This window comes from Leptonotus elevatus, chromosome 3 (assembly GCF_054856555.1).
Source record: "Leptonotus elevatus isolate MCC_2025b chromosome 3, RoL_Lele_1.0, whole genome shotgun sequence".
Taxonomy (NCBI): domain Eukaryota; kingdom Metazoa; phylum Chordata; class Actinopteri; order Syngnathiformes; family Syngnathidae; genus Leptonotus; species Leptonotus elevatus.
Window position 1 is genome coordinate 22,832,060 of NC_141241.1, and position 21,508 is coordinate 22,853,567.

Below are 21,508 nucleotides of genomic sequence, written 5' to 3' on the forward strand. Positions count from 1 at the left end.
CTAAGCCGTGTCATATTTTATATGGTATGTAACAGAACCCTGACTGTAACTAACCTCACAACACTTTTTCCATGTTTTTACAAACCACTCGACATCAAATCACACCCTTCTCATCTTACACTTGGCAAACAATAACCATAACAAACCTTAATATGAAACAAACTGGAGGGGGAAAAACAGAAGGAAATAACTTCCTAGCTTAGTGGGAGACCGGACATTGGAAGGAGGCAGCTCGCTTCTCCGAATCGAGAGTAAAGGTGTAGGCAGGCAACAAGGTGGTCATTGAAGAGAGGCCATTTTGTCTCACCAACAAATCCCATGAAAGCATTAAAAATATCTTCCCCTCTGGTGTGTCTTTTTAATGGCAAAACAATGAGTAGCTCTTCCCTGATGCTCATGTCTTCAAAAAGCATCCTGATGAAAACACATAATTGTGCCACATCCGCCATATTAGTCGACTGGTCAAATTGGAGGGAAAAGCACAAACACCTGTTGATATCCTTCCTCGGCTGCTCCTGTATATTCACGGCCATTTCTTCACATCGCCTTGTAGTGGTGTTGCGGGAAAGTTGCATTAATGGCCTTTAAAATCTCATCAAAAAGCTATCCGCTGCTTCGAGGATGGTTTCCTTCACAATATCTCCGTCTCTGTATGGCTCGGAGTGCTTTAACCACGACACCATTCATTCAGTTAGGTTCAACAGTGCATAATATTTACTTGTAGTCAGCCCCAATGGCATTGAAAATGTGAAGGATAATTGCTTTGAAATCATTTGAACAGAATGTTTAATGATAAAGGCTTCTTTTATCACTATCCTGCGGCATGGCGGTCTCAAGGAAAGTGGCAGTGTGTTTAGGCGGTGCGGGGGTGGGTCCGCACCTGATGACGTCATAGAGTGAGCACCCGCTCTTTTTTTCGGGTTGGGGCTGGAGAGCAGAATGACCTAGAATTGAAAATGGAGGAAAACATCACTTCGGTGATGTTTTTGGTGAGCTCCAAAAAGTGGATTTTTCACGTTACCGTCCCTCTAAGTAGCCACGTTTTCTCATTTTAAAAGCTAATCAAGCCAGATCAAGAGTGGCAGCTGTTTTTACTTGATGGTACAGTACGTAACTTATTTTTGTTAAGAATAAAAAAAAGAAGTAATTTTCAGTCAAATCCTGATTAAAGCTTATCAGCTTCTCTAAAATGAAAGTCAAACAAATAGTGAAAAATACTGCAAGACATTCCCATGCTGGCCCGCTTGATGGCGCACTGAAAATGACGTTGGCTCGTTTTGGGGGTAGACATTAATTCAGGCAGTGCGCTAGCCATCATCATCTGAACCCATAAACTGCCGGGCCAACGGCGAGCCCGCCTTTCATTTGATTGCGAACGAGTAGGCCAGATCTTGTTTGGCTGTCTCCTCTTCTGCCTTGCTTCTAACAACAGAAGCAGAGCTCAGAGTGCCCACAAGTGTGCACCCAACAAAAGTCCTAATGATGAATAATGTTGATCCAACAGCTTTATATATTGCAGCTTTTGCCACACTTATGTAACTGTGAACGATCATTTCAGTTGCTATATCAGGTTTCAGGCGAATTTGTATTCAATCTGGAAAATATGTAACTGGGTGCCAGCCAATCACAGGGCACATATAGACAAACAACCATTCACTAGTAAGCGTCTTCAACAAACCTATACATGCATGCTTTTGGATTATGGAAGGATGCAGAGTCATCAGAGGCGGGGGGAACATACAAAAGCCATGAAGAAAGTTCCGACCATTCTGTTGTCACTTGTTCCATGTGGTGGAAATATGTCACTGCTTTCAGGCGGCTGGCAGTAATCATGTGCTGATGGGCTGCCAGTCCCGCTTTGATTAGCAGGCACAATCAAGATGGGAAGTTGCAATGCAATCCAAATCCACGCAGTTTAGATTCAGATAGTTGGCCTGATTCCAACAATTATGTAAAGCAGAAAGTGAGGTCAAAGAGACACATATAGACAATTCGGATTAATAATAATAATATTCTTTAAAATGGCTGGGAAAATTGACTTATCAAGTACCCAGATGAGGTTCTTTATATCATGTCACTCCAAGGTGAATTTAAACACAATTCAAATGTTGGATCCCTTTGCGTTTACTTTCACATATTTACAATTCTGGATCTAAAGGTTCAAGAGCATTCCTTTGCTTTTTTCATAATCCCAAGTCTGTGAGTGTTCAGCGAGAGAGTGAAAACGTCAGACTTGCCAACAAGCTGTGTAAGCAATGGCAGCAGCTTCACTGATTGAAGAAAGAGTCTTGGATTGAATATCGAACCAGAAGCTAGCCTGTCTTTTCTCTGCACTCTGGAGAAAACAAAAGAGAAGAGGACCACACAACAACATACACAGCGCGGCTGTTTTTTGTGACACTATCTCAACAGAGGGCCAACACAACTTCCTTGGATTACAAAAAAATGAAGGACAGCAAACAAAAGTTGTTGTAAATTCAGTGTTGTACAAACAGAAAGCATAATTCAGCTTGTGGATTTCAGAGAAAATAGAAAATAATAATAATAACGTTTTTGGGGACATACTTTATGTCGGCTCACACTTCTTTGCAGAATTGTTTTACTATTACTGAAGTGTTTTCAAGCACAAACAGCCTTTTGAAGGTTTTGCCACAGCATTTCAGTCAGATTCAAGTCCGGACTTTGACTAAGCCACTCCAAAACCTTCATTTTGTCGTCTTTCTTCTCAAGCCATTCAGACGCTGATTTGTTGGTGTGTTTTGGATCCAGCTAGAGAATTTATTTGTACTGAAAGTCACAAATTGATGGCCAAACATTCTCCTTCTGGATTTTCTGGTGAAGAGCAAAATTCATGGTTCCATCAATCACAGCGAGTTGTCCAGGTCCTAAAGTACCATAATGAGACACAGAATATTACAAATTTTGGAAATCATTCAGATGTTTTTCTTTCTTTCTTTCTTTCTTTCTTTCTTTCTTTCTTTCTTTCTTTCTTTCTTTCTTTCTTTCTTTCTTTCTTTCTTTCTTTCTTTCTTTTTTTCTTTCTTTCTTTCTTTCTTTCTTTCCTACAAGTATCCATGTTCATTTAGGTCAGCAATGAATTTGGCCTTGGAATCCTGCTATATGGATGTCATTTTTGCCCAGTCTCTTCCTTTTTGTTGAGTCATGAACACTTAACAGAAGCAAGGTAGGGTTGCAGTTCTTTAGATGTTGTCCTGGGTTCTTTTGTGACCTCCTGGATAAGTCGGCACTGTGCTCTTGGGCTAAGTTTTGTTGGCCAGCCACTCCGGGCAAGGTTCACTATTCTCCATTTGTGGATAATGGCTCTCACCGTGGTTCGCTTTATGTTTTCTTGGGTTGTCTTTTTCTGATATTTACATAATGTTAGAAGATCTTAAACATTAAAGTGGGGAAACTATGCAAAAGTGTATCCATCCGTCCATCCAATTTCTGCCAACACTTGTCCTCTCAGGGTCACAGATGATCTGGAGCCTATTACAGTTGTGTTGGGGCGTGAGGTGGGGTACATCCTTCACTGGTTACCAGCACAAAGTAATCAATGTGTGTAAAATTAAATGGTGTCAGAACCCCTCATTTATTTGAGTAACATCAAGTTAAAAGAAACAAAAAACTATTATAACAAAAGTTATACAAAGGTGGTACTCAAAGGGAGCAGGTATAAGTTCAGAGAACTTATACCCTTTGTTTGCCACTATTTGGTTATATATAGTTCTTGTACGACAGAACCTCAAAATGAGAACAAAAACAAAACATCAAAACATGCTCCCTCAGTTTACAGTTACAGTGTTTCACCTAATCAGTATGGCAATTTACAGGAGAAAAAAAACAAAAAAGGGCCGCCAGGTGAAAAAACAAGAGGCGAGGCAATAACAAGTGGATCTGGGAAGGGGAAAGTTGAGAAAAGAGACATCTATCCAATAGTGGAAAATAACTTAAGAGATGGTGTGAGTTCAGTGATGCAATAAACCCATAAATGATGGAACGGTCAAGACAGCTGTAAGACAAAATGACATGAATCCAAATGGCGCTCACTACTACTGTCTCTCATACTTCCTACTTCTGTCAACCTATGTACTGTCCTCTCGCTGTTCTTTTCACAGTCCTACTCATTCCACTCCCCTCTTTTTCTTCATTTTGCTGAGGATAGAGGAAGTGTTTTTGTGCGCAGACTGCGGCTGACTGGATTTCTGTGCCATCAGTTCCAGAAGCTGAAATTTGAGGAGCTGTACATTAAATGTTCCAATCGAGCAACAGTTTCTCTGAAGGGAAACAGTGGGGGCGGTTGTGAAGGGGGGCTTCGGGGGGGGGGGGGTTTGGGGGGGGGTTAAGGTTGGAAGAAGAGTGAGAGGAGGCTTTTTTATTTTTTATTTTTTAATAGGAGCGCTGCTGATTATTACAACCATGCCCTCTGGTGGTCTGGGTGCAAACTGCAGTATGCTCCTCGAATATGTCATTGTGCTGTCAAATCAGAGAACATACCTTTGTATCACGCCGTCCCTGAAAATTTAAACCACAGTAATTAAGTAATAAAGATGATGAAAAATACAAGTATTATTTGAGTAGGCGTCAAATAAGGTATTAAACACAGTGACTCCGGCATATCATAAACTTGGTTAAAAAGCATACTTCAAATAGCTGAGGAAAACTCGGTTAGGGATTAAGACTAGAGGCCTTCAGCATTCCAGATCTCTTTTTGATGTTGGCAGGCATAACATATCTTTTAATGCATTTTGGACCCACATGTGTAGCTATACCACCAGGGAAACCTTTGATTCATAGTCTGCTCACAACCGGAGAAATGTGATGTTGTGGAAGAGGGTTCACGATTTTTTTTGGATGATTGTTTTAAAATTTATGGTGTGGTGAGATTTCATAATGGCCACATTTTTAAAAGGCAACTCAGTCACTCAACTGTTGCTGACCTTATAAGAACCTTCTAATTTATTTAGGAACCTTTTAATTTATATTTTTACAAAGAAGTATAACATAACCGATAGATAATGATAGAAGAAAATAATATATAGCTTACTTGAATAACATAATTTCTCAAATTAACTTGAATATTATTGAGTTGTTTTTACTCATTAATTATACAAAATAATGTGGAGATACTGATCATTTAATGATTTATTACAATAATTACGTACCGATGATGCAGCATCAGGAGCAACTGGGAGTTCAGTATCTTGCTACTTCGACATGGTCACAATAGCCTGGAATCGAAACCACAACCTCAGAGTTGCACGATGACCACTTTACCACTGAGCCCCCCCCCCCCCCCCCCCCCCATTAACATCATCCAAATCTCTGGATTGTACTCATTAACCTTTCCTGTTAATGGTTCCAAATTTAATCTCATTAAGCACTTGTGGCTTGACAATCAATTAGGACACTGCACAGGCAGCAGTTGTCACCTGACATAATGACTTTGCATTCAGAAAATGCAGGTATGTTTCTCTGTAAAAGACACTTTAGATTATTTATTTATTTATTTATTTATTTGCTTCCTTAATTATTTAGGAGTTTCGGGTTATTTGTATTGAATATATTTTATTTAATTTGCTGTTTACTGTTAATAAGGGTTGTCAAATGGCTTGTTGTGTTATGATCAACTTATGCCTATGATACCTTTTTTTTCGATGGGCAGAAGGATGTAGGGCGCTCTTGCGTCACGTTAGTAAGTGTAATGACAAAAACAATGACAGTACGGGCTGAACATTTACTTTAAACGTCATTTTGAAGTCCGGTGCTTTTTTTTCCTTCTTTTTTTTATTGTTATGTATGATTGTGAAAGTTGGCGTGTTTTCGTGCCATACCACTTTCACGTTCTAAATTGCCATTTTATGTTTTATGTCAGTGTCACAAAAGCTGTCCCATACGGTCAAGGACGGTGTCGGTATATCGAAAATTTGGCAGGAATGGGGACCGTTTGCCGTGCATGCCTAGAGAATCAAAACGGCAAAGATGCCTGAAAGGGAGGTGGATGATTTTATTGTGCATACGGTTTATGGTAATAACGCAACTTTACCACAAGAGGACAGCAAACGGTTAGTTATGAGGGGGATTCCTCATGGTAAATGGCCTTGACAAGCAGTCAAATGGATGGATTAAAGAAAAACATCAGCATGAATTACTGAAGTTCACCAAGAAGGAAATAGCTGGTCTACATTATAATGTAAAGCCAGCAACCAGTCCAGGGTGTACCACGTTTCCCAAGTAAAGCTCAGCCTTGTTTCAGTCATTTGTTTTCCAAATAACAATTCAAAGACTATGTCTCCCCTCAGGAAAACTATTGTTCTACACAGGAAATGCTTAGGAATGGTGCCCCGCAACAGAAAGATGGAATTGATCATGTCTTTGACAATTGAACTACAGTAAGTAAAATAAAAGCCACACAAACAAGCCTTGAATACTCATCTGAACATGTCAAAAAACAAAGTCAGTGTTGTTTGTTGTATAACCAAGAAAAACAAGTCTCACTGCAGAATAAAGTTACACCATGGAGACAGAGTTGGAATCTTGGCCTGTCTCTATCATCTCTCCATGAAAACAGATTAGTATGACAAACGTGACTGGGAGACTGGCCCAAAGACCGCTTTTGTGCAACACCATGTCCTCACCAAAGAATGATCAGCTTTTATTTGCAAGCCACAAAACACTATTAACAGTCAGGGCCATAAATATTGGGACATCGACACAATTTCTTACCTATTTGGCTGTAGACACCACCACAATGGATTTGAAATCAAATGAAGAGGATATATTTTCACTGCAGACTTTCAGCTTTAATTTGAGGGTATTTACAAACCCCAATTTTAAAGAAGTTGGCACGTTGTGTAAAATGTAAATAAATACAGAATACAATCATTTACAAACCCTTTTCAACCTATTCAACCTACACTTCAATATTCAAACTGAAAGACATTGTTCTATTTTGAATTGTATGCTTGCAAATACATTCTCAAAAAGTTGTTAGATGTTCGAGGGGCAACAAAAGATTGGAAAGTTGAGGAATGCTAAAAAACATGATTGGGTATAAAAATAGGATCCCAGAAGGCACAGGTGTTCAAAAGAAAGGTCAAGGTGAGGTTCACCAGCTCTTTGGGGCAAATAGTCAGCAGTTTAAAACAATGTTTCTCAATCTACAATTGCAAGGAATTTAGGGGTTTTATTAATCATCGACGGTCCATGATATCATCAAAAGATTCAGAGAATAATGAGAAATCTCCGCATTTACTGTATGTGGCATGCATGTGACTTTTGATTCTTCAAGTGGCCCTACATTAAAATCCAGCATCATTGAGTAAAATATATTGCCATGTGGGCTCAGGAACAATTCAGAAAACCGCTGTGAATTGGCACAGTTCGTCACATCTACAAATGCAAGTTAAAACTCTTAAAAAAGCTTCTCTGGACTCAAAGAGAAAAAGGACCATCCGGATTGTTAACAGAGCAAGTTCACAATCCAGAATCTGTGATGGTATGTTGTGTGTGAGTGCCCATGTTATGGATAACTTGTATCTGTGAAGGAACCAGCCATGCTAAAAGGTGTTTGGAGCAACAATAGCTGCAATTTGGAAAATGCCAGGCTTTTTTTTTTTGTCTGCCAGCAGTCCAGACCTGTTCCCCATTGAAAATGTGTGACGCCTTATGAAGTGCAAAATATGGAGACAATGGAGACCCAGGACTGTTGAGCAACTGAAGCAAGAATGGAAAAATGACACCTACAAAGCTTCATCAATTGCTGTCCTGGATTGGCTGGCAACCAGTTCAGGGTGTACCCCGCCTAATGCCCAAAGACAGCTGGGATAGGTTCCAGCATCCCAACGACCCTTGTGTGGAATAGGCGGTTAGGAAAATGGATGGATGGATGGATTTCTCAAATGCTTATTGACTGTTAAAAGCAAAGGTGATGTACCACAGAGATAAACGTGCACAGGTCCCAGCTTTTTAGGAATGTTTTGCAGGTATGAAACTTAACATGAGTGAATACTTGCAAAAAAAAGAATAAAGTTTGTTAGTCTGACATTTTTTTTTCATTCATTCAATTTAATATAGGTTTTGCAAATCATTGTATTGTGCTCTTATTTACTACATTTAACACAATGTCAAACCTTCATTGGCATTGGGCTTGTACATCCAAATCAGGTGTACAGTACATCCTACTTTTTAAGGGACCAAAAATAATGGGGCAAATTAACAATCATAAATCAAGCTTGCCCTTTTTAACTAGACAATGTGAAATTTCTGGCGAAATTGCGTGTGAATGCCGAAAGCTGAATGCTAATATTTGAATGCATGTGGAATGCTTGTGAAATGTTGCTGTCAATTACAGCCTGAAGTCTGGAACGCATAGACATCATCGGATGCTAGAATCATCCATCGTGATGCTCTGCCAGGCCTCTTCAGTTCCTGCTTGTTCTTGGGAAATTTTGTCTTCAAGTGAAATGCATGCTCAGTTAATTTCAGGTCAGATGATTGATTTGGCCATTGCATAACATTCCACTTCTTTGCCTTAAAAAACTCTTTGGCTTATTTTGCAGTATGGTTCAGGGCATTGTCCATCTGCACTGTGAACCGACCGCCCAATGAGTTCTGAAGCATTTGGCTTAATATGAGCATATAATATTGCCCAAACACTTCGGAATATGAGCTAACTTTCGGGGAAAGGTGGGGTACTCCCTGGAAACATCTTAATGCAGTAAACAACACAACTTGGGATTTATGAAGATAACAAAATATCAACTCCTGTTTTCTGCTCTGAAGTGTGAAGGTTGCCTTAGTCATAGACACATCAAGGCACAAACTCAAGCTGATATAGAATAATTCTCATTTGTGTGCAGATAACAGGTGCTCGTGTAGAAAAAAATAATTAATTCTTTCAGCAGTGCAGCAGGCAGGGTAGCAAAGTGCGGCACACTGTGACCAACATTCCTCTCCTTCCGACCAATCATTGTACTTTTGCAGAGTCACTCTTCCTGCCGAGCTCTGCCTGACTACTCATCAATAAGCTGTATTAACGCACCACTAAACATACTGTGATAGTGAGAGAAAGCAGGGCAGGCAGACTTTGTGTGCACCAACCCAGCGCGTGTGTTGTTTCCGTCCGTGCGTGTGGTGAGGCAGGAGGGGTGTGTCCTGCAGAGTGCGGGGAAGCTTTTCCCTCTGGGAGCAAGCAACCGCGCTCAGAGCACCAGCCGTGACTTCACTGCAGCAGCAATCAGCCTCTCGGGGTACTTAGTGGGCTGGACACGCTACCTGTCTGTCCACTCGTCTTCTCTCTCTCTCTCTCTCTCTCTCTCTCTCTCTCTCTCTCTCTCTCTCTCTCTCTCTCTCTCTCTCTCTCTCTCTCTCTCTCTCTCCCTCCCTCCCTCCCTTCCTCTCTCTCTCTCTCTCTCTCTCTCTGCATATCCAGCAACCGGAGCTGCTGCCCTCCTCTCCTCCTCATCACTCTGCCACTCCTGCAGCATTGATCTCTGTTTGAACGGGACACTGGCCTGCAGCTCACCCACTGATTCTGCATGACTGTCACAAAGGTAAGAGATGCTGCACGGCTTAATACTGTTTCAGGATGACTCCTGTGATATGATTGGTTGATTTAAGTGAAGTGTGTGCTGATTAGTTGCTAACATGCTTTTGTTTACATAGCAAACACTGGTTATGATCAACTGAAGGGTGGCAGTTTCTCATCTGCAATATATCACTTTATTGCAAGTTTTCATCTCTAAACTGTTTTTCCGTTAAAATCGGATAAATTACCCGTTCAAATGTGCAAAATCCTTTTTATATATATTTTTAAAAAAATAACAGAGAAGCAACCTTATCTATTTTGCATGCTAGCATCCGCTTTTCTAATACAAACTAGCTGAGGAAGCAATTACCAGATTTAATTATAATAATTCCGTTGCATTACAGGGACTAACTACCTAATTGAGGATGATTAGTAAGTGGGAGGCAGAGGCAAGAATCTTACCCCCCATAAAAGGTTATTTGTGTTTTTATGGAACATTCCAAGTCCCATACTAATTATCTGAAAATATAAATGATATCAATGTTTAAGTATTATTTAATTAGTATTAGTTTCTGCCAGTGGATATTTATGTATTTATTTATGTATTTATTTATTTATTTATTTATGTATCTTCACTGTCCACCAGTGGGTATTTATTTATTTATTTTGTGGTGTCAGAAGCTGTTTCCGCCAGTGGATTTTTTTTCTTTAAATGTAAGAATTATTAGTAATATTTTAGGGGGTTTCAAAAGCCCATTTGGATTAGCTGTTAGTTTGGGCTTTTCAAAACATTTCAATTCGAATTGAATGGCTGATTCAAATGCTCTTGCATGTGGAGCTTGGGCTGAAGGTTTCCCACCCATGTCAAGCAACCCAAACAAGGGTTAGGCTGAAGGAAGTTGAAGGATGGACCCCACCAACCCCCCTGATACCGACTACTACCAGGTGTTTCTCTGGGCCTCCTACTAGTCACCAGCTAGAAATAACAAACAAAGGCCCCATATCAAAAGTTTTGCAGTGTTTAAAGCTGTGACTTTGATTTGTCATCATGGATACAGGCCAGTGTCAGCCATTTCTCAAGGTCTTAGGTCCTATAAGCAATTGTTTGTGTTGTTGCAACATCTCTGGGCAGCACGTGTGTGTATATCTGAGTGTTTATGTGGAGCCAAGATTGTGGTTTGTATTTAAGACAGCAGCAGCGGGTTGAATCCTCTTAATCAATTAACCAAGTGAGGGAATAGCACAGAATGAGAGAGGAAGAGTGGCAGGAAGACAGATAAAGGAAATGAGCACACCTATGCCCAGGAGGAGAATTAACCTGGACTTAAATAGATGACCTAGTGGAGACACAGGACAATGGCCTCATTTGTGTTCCATACCTGAAATTGTATAAAAAATATGTTGCCTTTAAATTAATATAAAATGGTGTCTTTTCTTCATCTTGTACAGTGCATATAAGCATACAGACACAAACTCTCAAACTACAAATTATCTCCCTGCGTGTGATTACGTGGGAGGTGTAAGAGCTGCTGCTGCTGCTGCGTAGGTTCTCCACTCCGACAACTGAAATAGGAAAAGGCCATGTGCTCCTTTGTTAAACAGGAGTCAATGCCAAAATCTGTCTCCAGACAGGACGAGCAATACATTTTTTCTCATCCGTTTTGCAAACCAATCACGCAGTTGGCTAAAATTTAGAGGGGAGGGAGAAAGAGGCAATGCAGGGAGATGTTATTGTTGACTAAATTTTTTTTTTTTTTTTTTTTTTTTTTTTCTTGTTGACTAAATTTTGATGAGTGGGAGGAGCAGGCAGAGATGAAAAGCAGCCGTTTTCAAAGCTCTGCCTGCCAACAGCAGAAAAGTCACCTTGGGGCAGGATGCAGGACAAGTGCTAGCTACCATGCTGACTGTGCTGAATGGCCCTCCATGCCTCAGCATATAGCAACAATATTGTAGAAAGGCTTTTTTTTTAATTGCTCTGTTATCATTAACATCAGATTTATTATTCATGATGATTTTCTTTTAGAGATGATAACTTGGGTACTAGAACTTGGAGCATACCATACCACACAGGATGGCACACATTCCATTTGCAAGACAACTCGATAAAGTGGTCGTGTGACTCAACCCTAACTATGCCAGTGGGTTGATTTAAAGAAACTTGTTTAAAAATGATAATAGTAACTTGTTTCAATAAGTTGACATGTTAGTATTTCAATGTTCTTCAATATTCATAATTTAATCAAAATGGAGTTCTCTTTGATTATAATGATGGTCTTTTATGTTGAAACATATCACAATATTATGTATCAAAATGGAATAAATTATTCATATCAAGAATATTTTCGTTTTCAAAGCAGTTTTCCTGAATTAATGAAATTACGTTTAATTTGAAGGGGGGGGGGGTCATTTGTTCACACTTGAAAATGAGGCTCTGAACTCAGCTAGTATAATACTGAACCGTCTTGTGTTGCAGTGGCAACATTGGTAGTGCCATGAAAATAGGTCACAGCTTGTTTAATTCCTTGACCTTTGACTTCAAACAAGGCCTCACTTGGTTGAGTCGAATGTGAGACAGACATGAACGTAAGCTCTTTAACCTTTTTAAGACTCAACTCAACTCAACTCAACTCAATTTTATATATAGGACTGACACTTTGGTCCATTTTCTTTGAGCCTGGAGCTTGAGCCAATACCAATTATTGTATGGAAAATCACATTTTGATTTGTTTGACTCTAGCAAGCTTGTTGTTGCTATTCAATTACTGATGTGTAAAATGAAGTTACCGTACATACTAAATAGATATACTAGTAAACATTACCTACAGATATTAAAATGAATATTTAAATGAATAATGACAGATTTTGTTACCATTACTATTTGTATTAGTTTTTTTTAAATAATAATAATAATGATAATAATGATAATAATAATAATAATAATAATAATAATAATAATAATAATAATACACAAGAAATAGCACTATCTAGCAAATCTAGCACTATGTCCAATGTTAAAAAAAAATTCTGACTGAAGCAGAAATAAAAATTGTGTTCCCTCACTTTTCGCGGGTGATAAATTGTTTTTTTTAAACTTATCATGGTACATGTTTCTTAACTCATTCACTGCCATTGACAGCTATAGACGTCAAAAATTCATTTGAACTATTTCTATTAGCTTAACATTTGTTTCCACTTTTGTTAACAAGAGTATGAAAACCTAGGAAAAAAATTATTGTACATTTAGAACAGATATAAAATTTGTGATTAATCGTGAGTTAACTATTAAAAATCATACGATTAATTACAATTAAAAAAAATAATTTACAATTAAAAAGATTGTTAAAAAAATGTCTAGGTTTTCATAACCTTGTTAACAAAAGTGGGAAAAAAATGTTAAACTAATAGAAATTGTTCAAATGAATTTTGGACGTTTATAGGCGTTAACGGCACTGAATGAGTTAATTTACCAAATAGACTATACAATAAAAATCTGCGATAGCGTGAACTGCGAAGTAGTGAGTGACCACTGTAATGTTTTTCCTTGAATACGATGTTTCCTGCTGCATACCTTAGCATGTGGTGCCATGAGCTTCACAGCTTAAATCTCATGGCTCAGCGTGAGAATATTGTTTTACAACAGTAGACTGCTTGTGTTGGTGTGTGTGCATGTGTGTGAGAAAGAGAGAGCAAGAGAGGGCAGAACTTTGGGTTGGCGGACAAATAATCTGTAGGTGGGCAGATTTCTACCGGTGTAGTCTATTAGAGTTCCTGTGATTCGAAATAACCATTCTCCTGGTTTATGACCTGAATGTGTGCAAGTGTGTGTGGACATCCTCAAGGCTTCTAAATAAAACCCTGGAGCTTGCATCCGCTACCTTACGTAAGATCGAAGTGGGAAGAAGGAACCCCATATGGTGTTCTCAAATTATTTTAGTCAGAACTCATGATAGTTACCTCCATCAACAAAGGCTCGCTTTCGTGCTGATAGTTGTTCTCCTTGTCGGTCTTTCTTGAAGTGGAGAGGCATAATGACCACTACGACACTTTTCTGAATGCAAAAGTATTTCCAGAAGGCTGTCTGACTGCAGTCTGACTGCAAGTCTTTTGTGAGAGAATTTGGGTAATGAAGAAACAAAGGAGCTGAATTGTGCCTTAAGTTCAAACTCATTTCTGGTCATTTTGCAGCTATTCAGAAGATTCATAGCAAAGCCACTGGCATGAAAGGTTGCACATAGGCCCCCATTTGAAGGCTGTGATTTGTACACGAGGTCCTTAAATGGTCCCGTTGTATTGTGAGGGGCACTACAGAGAAAGCAGTGTATTATGACTGACAGTGAGTTGTGGGAGATGGACAAGAGGATTCTAAAGTAAGAGGAACATGACAGACAGTAGTAAGGGACCTCGACTTTCAGCATTTTTTTTTTACTACTTTAATCACCAGAAACCAATAAAAACTAGTTAAAGCTAAAGAGTGTTTGGATGAAAGCATTGTCAATGACAACGCCCTTTCCTGAGTTTTGTGGAAATTGATAGTGTATTTTTGTGTAAACCGTAGACGCAGTCACAGCTGCCGCACCCCTGCCACAGCTGGCAATTTGGTAATAGAAAGTCAACTTTGCTCGGCCTAAAAACAGGAGCATCCTAATTTTCGGTTTAGTGTGCGTGTGAATTTGGTGGACATGCTACATCTCGCTGGATGTTCCAGCTCACCGAGCTGACGATATTCTAAACTCAGTAAAACCAGTTCTAACTAGTGGCGAAGGTGGCATAACGCGATGTTGGTGGATTTGATCGAGGTGCAGGCAAACTAATTTGGCGCTCCGCAGAAGTGTGTGGTAGATATCATCTACTTCATTATCTATTTGATGTGCGGTCATGTGGAGCTATTACAATATTTTTAAGATAATAATGATAATAATTCATTAAATTAATTGATTTCTATAATGATTTCAGAGGCTTCTCCTACGCAGTTGTCATATTGATGAATGAAATTAATAATAATAATAATAATAATAATAATAATAATAATAATAATAATAATAATAATAATAATAATAAATTACATCCACCACACACGTCTGCAGGACTTCGAATCAATCTGTCTGTGCCTTATTCAAATCCACCAAAATCTTGCTACAACTGCACCACTAGATTGATGTGGTTATTGTGCGGTTAAAATCAGGCCTACTTTTTATCGTCAAATTACAAGATGCTACCAAATTCACAAACACACTAAACTAAAACTTGCCCTGGTACGGAAATAAAGATGCGGCCATTTTTAGGCCGAGCGTCCATCCGTCTGTCTACGAAAATACGGCCTTTAGTCTCACTCTTGTGCTTCCTAAGCATAATGATTACATTTATTTACTTTTTGAGGACTTTATTGATGTTTGAAGTCCGTATTAAAAACATAACAAAGTGCCTTAGCTTTATTCCGCAAATTAGTCGCAGAATCCTTGAACAGTGATTGAAGGAGGGGCATGAAGTCCTCCCTCACGAGCATAAACACATTTGTTTACTTTCAAAGCGTCATATCCATCCCAGTGATGTGAGTAAACGGGCTTCCAGCTGTGTTGTGTGTTTGTAATTACATATCTGCAAACACCCCAATTATGCGGGAGGCCGATGCCGTTCTGACGTCATTCGCTCATATGTGGTTTGAAAGACTTTAGAAATGCGTTTATGGTATAGCCTCTGCTAGTTGAGTATCTTAATTAAAATGATACAAGTTCTTTTTATATGTCGCTCTTGAGAGGCTCATAAATTCTATTTATATCTTTGAATCTATGCATGTCTGAAAACATTCCTGTGGAAACTCTCAACGCCCACCGTGCATCTAAACTGTAGTTTGATTTAGGCTTTTGGATAATTCACAGCCTGTTTACTCGCACACATTCATTCACACACTCGGAAATAATCTGCAAGCTAAATCGGCAATCTAGCAAACTAAATATCTTTTCTTGAAGTTTAAAGAACTCACGAGTGTAGGAGATTAAGAATATTAAATCCAGAGTTAATCTTTTGTGTTTTTGTTGCCAGCCTGAAAAAAAGCAGATAACGGTCACACGCAAGGGAGATAAACAGAAAGAGCAAGTTGTGCAAAGGGGTAGACAAAAAGCATGAGACAAAAGAGGGAGAAAGGGTAAATAGTTGTGAGAAAGACACAGAAAACGCTTTCTGCATTGGAAGAAATTCGGATCTCATGAGCTCATTGCCTGTCAGAAAACGTCCGATCTGCTCAGTCTGTGGCTCTGTGAAACTGTACATTTTAAATCGGTCTGAAAGGGCTCAAGTGCATTTCCATATGAGATGGCGAAAGTCTCCACTTCTTATGTCTTATGTGTATACAATATTATTCACCACATGCTGAAAGCATTCACATTATGACAGTGATAGACTGGAACTAATTTGAAAAGCACTGAATGGATTGGTTTGTTACATTTCCTTTTTGAATAAAGTGTTCATATTTGCATTTAGTAGAGGGCATGTTTAAAAAATAAATAAATAAAATAAAACAATTGTTAATGTAATACCATCATACCCTTCTTTGTCCAAATACATTTAGGTCACCATTTTTAGCAGATTAGAAAGTGTTTATGTGCTGGGAAATAAGGGCTGTATTGTAAAATAAATACATAAATAAATAAAATACCATTTAAAAAAGCTCATATTTGGGGGGAAAAAAACACAATATTGTGTTTTTGTACATAATAACAGCAGTGACGGCGAAAAAGGCTTGGCCATGTCATGGTCCTGTGCCCCTATTGGCTTAGCAGTGCAAAGCATCATGGTCTATGTAGTTCACAATGTTTTGTTGTCCTTTTTTGACGGAGATGTTGAAAAATATTTGCTGGTATGATAACAGCTGCAGTAGCCAAAACATTCCTAATTAAAATTAAACTGTACTAATAAACTAACCACCAGAGGGTGCTAGAACTTCGCAAATGGGATACACCCTCACCTTTTTAACGGACGTGCTGCTTTTAAAATCGGGACATGACTCAGACGATATTAATATTGCGATATCAGGATATTGCCGTTAGCGTTGCATCCCTAGTCTACTTGTATGTACAGTAAATGAACAAAAAAATATTTTCTTGTCGTCTTGCTTCTTCTCTGCATACTATTACCCTTTGAGGTTCCAGCGTGTGTGAAAGAGACCAAATTTGACAGTGTATTTTTGGCGACCGTATGGAAGCTGTTGTGCTACTGATGGACAACCATGATGATTCTCACCCTCAAACAGTAGTTGGCTCATAAGTCTTGCGGAATCCGAATACATAATTTGATCCCACATCACATGCTCATGCATGAGACTGACAATAGCAGTACTGTATACTGTAATGCGTTGTCATTTTGCACATGCTGATGTAACATCAACTTGTGTCCTCGTCCTCAGCCGCTTTTTCTCAACGTATGGCTTGGTTGTTGGTCGTGATTTCTTTTCTTGTTTTACCGCAGCGAGATTTCAAATGAAATACACAATTTGGTCTGAGCTGCCAGCAAAGAGCTGAGTGAACATTAGTGAGCGTTGAGTGGGGCAAGAAGAGCACATCAATGGTGAATGATCCAACCGCCCACACATACACGCACACTAGCGAGCACACACACGCTGAAGTTCATTCAGGTCAAACGCAGCCATGTATTATGCCCATGGGCTCTGATAGCAGCGTAAATATAGATATTATTTTCTAAGCAGCACATAATACAGCACAGTTTCTTTCTTTTACTTTGCTCTGCTCCCTCTTTTTCTTTGTGTTGGTTGATGTTTTATTATCCAAACAGAAGATATTACACAAACCTATTAACTCATTTTGTAGAAGCTTAGTTGTGGCGCACAGTTGCATCAGCATCACAAGTCAGCAGTTTGTTGGATGCATTTTGTCAAAGCAGATCCTCTTAAGGCAAGGCTAGTTTGAGGTTAACTGACAGTTGATGAGATCACGACCAGTAGTCAAGGAGTGTGTCAGCAATACTTAATGCGTCTCCGACAGACACAATCATCAGGAGTTAAGGAGAAGCTTGAAAGGCTCATAGGGGGTGCTTGTGATTTTTCACTTTCTGAGAGTTGATAGGGTGTAGCTCTTGCGTGTGGACCTCAATATTAGCAAAGGAAAGTACTCTTAAGTGGGATAATATAATACTTAGACCATTTACAGTTGTTGTGGCTATGATATCCCACCCTGATGTTAAACAATACCCAAAACACTATAAAAGGTGTTAACATTCACATATATGGAGTATTTATTGTCAAATGATCAGGATCATGAATGTGTAAAGTGTTTGATGATACCACCCAAAATGAGAAAACATATGTAATAAATTATCAAATGTCATATTTGTCCAAAGGGTATTGTGAAAAGAGGCTACTTTTGCTACAGGCTTACTGCACTGCGGAAGTCCAGTTGACAGGCTGGCAATAAACAGATCAATGCAACAGACTGGAAAGATGTGCATGAGTGACCTTTTAATAGATAACATACTAGTCAAGCACTTTCCTACCATGGGTGGTGCTTACAATACAACAGCAGATTGAAAATTGAAAAACAATGTGTCGAAGATACCTAATTTGCAGGGAATGTACAGATTATTCTGTCTTCTAATGACCATCCGTCGAGCCGTGTGGATACAATGACATTGAACATCCATCCGTCCATTTTCTTAACCGCTTGTCCTCAAAAGGGTCGCTGGGTTGCTGGAGCCTATCCCGGCTGGCTTCGGGCAGTAGACGGGGTACATCCTGAACTGGTTGCCAGCCAATCGCAGGGCACACAGAGACGAACAACCATCCACACTCACAATCACACCTATGGACAATTTGGAGTGCTCAATTAACCTGACAGGCATGCCTTTGGAATGTGGAAAGCGGAATACCCGGAGAAAACCCACGCAAGCACAGGGAGAACATTCAAACTCCACCCAGGAAGGCCGAAGCCCGGACTCGATCTCACGTACTCTGCACTGGGAGGCGGACGTGCTAATCAGTCTGCCACCGTGCCGCCTTGATATTGAACAATGGTTCAAAAAGAAACAAACTGACTTTATCGGATTTTTGAACATTCTAAATCCTTGAGGGCTGCAATTCAGAAGTCTATTAAGTAAATCCTGCACGGCGTTTGGCGCAAAAATATGCAGTGTGGGTTAGACCTGATTTTGCTAGTTTTTCAGAGGAACGCTGGCCTGTGTAATGATTTATAAAAAATATACTGCAATAATGATTCAGAGGGATTCATGCCTGCAGTGTTCACAATTTTATGAACAAAATATGTCGCGTTCAACCAGTTGTTTTACCCTGCGTCGGCCATTTACACATGGTATGAACAGCCTTAAGGTTTAGATTGACTTTCTGACACCAAGTTGTCCCTTAGCCAGGCCTATCTCCAAGACAATCGTTTTGCTGATGGTCGTGCCGGAGACCGGTCTGTCAAAATGGTTAGCACGTGCAGCGAGCGTTACACTGATAAGAAAATCAGGATCTGGCAGCATCAATTCAGCGCCAAGGTGCAGATGTGCTGTTTATGAAAACAGATCCCTCAGACTGTAGAATGGTGATGTCTCGTCCGGGCAGATGGTCTGGCACTCGACTTGGCTATGTCCTCCATCTGGGGTTGTGTTTTCATTCTATCAATCCATCCGTCCAAGGAAAGAGAAACCGAGTGAAAGATAAGATGGTGAGAGCCAAAGAGAGGACTGAGGACAGATCGAGCTCAAAAGTTGTTGATTGACGAGCTAATGATAAGAAAAGAGTGTTCAGTCCATCTGGTTGCTGAAATAATGGAGCGTGATTTTTTTGGACATACTGAGTCCCAGTGATTCCAAAATTGAAATCCTTTCACTCTGTCCAAATTAGATGGCCGAGGAGCATTTCCTGGATAAAGTGAAACAGATGATCAGCAATCAGCTTCCTGTTTTGCATCTTGTTTTTTTTTTTTTTTACATATTTAAAAACTCACAGCTGTTTATCCAGTAACATTTCTCTGGGCTGTGATATATTTTATAATCTGATCAAAGTGCTACTTCAGTTCCTGATCCTTGGTTTAGTGCTATTTGGCTTTAATCAGTGCAACACTGCCAGGAAGAGATTTTAATAAATAAATAAAAAGAGAGCGTTAGATAAGTGCTATGTACTATGTTAAAATCATTTTCTATAGTATTGCTATTTCTGTCATCTGTGTGTTTTCTCTGGGTTATCCGTCTTTGTCACACATTCTAAAAGCATACCTGTACATGTTAGGTTAGTTGAAGACTCAATTGTCCAAAGGTGTCAGTGTGAATGGTTGTTTGTATGTATTCGTTCTGTGATTGACCGATGACTGAAGTCTGACCCAAAGTCAGCCAAGATATGCTCCAGCTTCCTCACAGCCCAAAGGGCCCGTCTGGTGAAGATGTTGCTGTTACTGCCACAGGTGATCAATTGTGGAAACTCAGGAGGTCAAAATATGGCAAAACGGTTGCAAAGACGCTTGGCAACTCTTAATGGTCGCAAACAGTTTTTCTTGTCGGCAAGAAATTTTGAACATATTCAAAACTACGTTGTGAAAAACTATTTGTGACCATTAAAACTATTGTCAAATGTCTTTGCGACCATTTGCGACCTTGAACGAACCCTGATGAAAAATCAACATCCACTTTTTCTGTGCTTCCTTGGATGCTTAAACTTGAAGGGTTATTGTTACACTTATGGCGAGGTCCGAATGGGGGATGGGGGGAGTCGCTCAAAGCTGAGGTCCATCCGCAGCCATTCCTGACCAGACTACGGCTTTTTGGGCCCAAATATTGTGAGGAACCTGTCTCGCCCGATTGATTGTGAAGCCACACTCAGGCACATGTCCTTCAGTTCACATTAGTTCTCTCTATTTTTTTAATTGGAAGATTAATGTACGCTTTTTAACGTAAAAGTAAGGCACCTTACAGTACGGCTTATTATTATTATTATTTTGTAGTGAAACAAGACCACGACACTATTGAGACACTTCCATGAATATTGTGACATCCCTAGTTATCATTCCCCCCCCCCCCCCCCCCCCCCCCCACACACACACACATCGTCATCTGGCCTGCGTGCAAGACATTGTCGACCCCTGGTCTAGTGGGTGAAGCATTGTCGTGGAGACATCTCTGCAGTGTCTCACTAGTTTCCTTAGTCTCGAGGAGACGTCTGCCTGCTGGAGACTTGAAAAAGTCAAATATCTTTGACTTTACCTCAACTTCCTATTGGCGCGGCTAGTCTCTGGATGGATGGATGGATGGAGTGGTACTCTAAATCAAGCGTTTATGTCTACTTATTTTCTCCCCCCAAAGGAGTCCTGTTTCTGCTACACAATGGACAGATGATGACATTCAAACAGTGTAACGGCTTTGTGGCTTACTTTGCTCTCTCGTTTCACCTTTTGTACTGTTTTTCTGCCAAATTTAGGACTATAAATCAATGACCGCCCAAAAAGATGTTTTTGCTGTAGTGTGTATTTTGTGGAATTTACTGCTGTATGGTGACTAAATAAAAAATACACCACTAGTGGTATTACGATAGAGCTTTGTGCCTTTCAAATTAATTGACTGGCGGTATGACAAAGAAGAATTCATCTGTCTGTGATATGCTCTAATACTGTACATTGGCACAGACTCCTGTGGGGGGATGGGATGATTACTCATTTCAATCTTTTCTTCCAACAAATGCCTGTCTGCAACCGTTTAACGAGACAGACTTGTGGGTGTAAAACAAATTATAGTTGGTGAGGATTTTGGATGGGGCAAAAATAGTACATTAATTTGACTGAACAATAAACCTCTTTTTCCCTCAGTGATGATGGATGGCTTCTAGGACAGCCATTCTTTGTGCGTTGTGCAGGACGGCAGTATTTCCTGTCACAATTGGGGGCATCTTGCTGCCTGAAATGCCATTTAGCTCTGCTTTTGAGTCTCCTACAATTATTACAGTTTTTTCTTTATTCTTTATTAGGATCCCCATTGGCTGCCACA

The 21,508-nt window shown here is 39.7% G+C and overlaps 1 protein-coding gene across 1 annotated transcript in view; it reads left to right on the forward strand.

Moving 5' to 3' along the window:
- Positions 1-9,152: 9,152 nt before the first annotated feature.
- coro2ba (coronin, actin binding protein, 2Ba) overlaps positions 9,153-21,508 on the forward strand; it is a 32,887-nt gene continuing 20,531 nt past the window's right edge. The window contains exon 1 of the mRNA XM_086071827.1: positions 9,153-9,554. Coding sequence (XP_085927953.1) covers positions 9,540-9,554 — 15 coding nt within the window. The 5' untranslated portion in view covers positions 9,153-9,539. The remainder of the gene's footprint in view (positions 9,555-21,508) is intronic.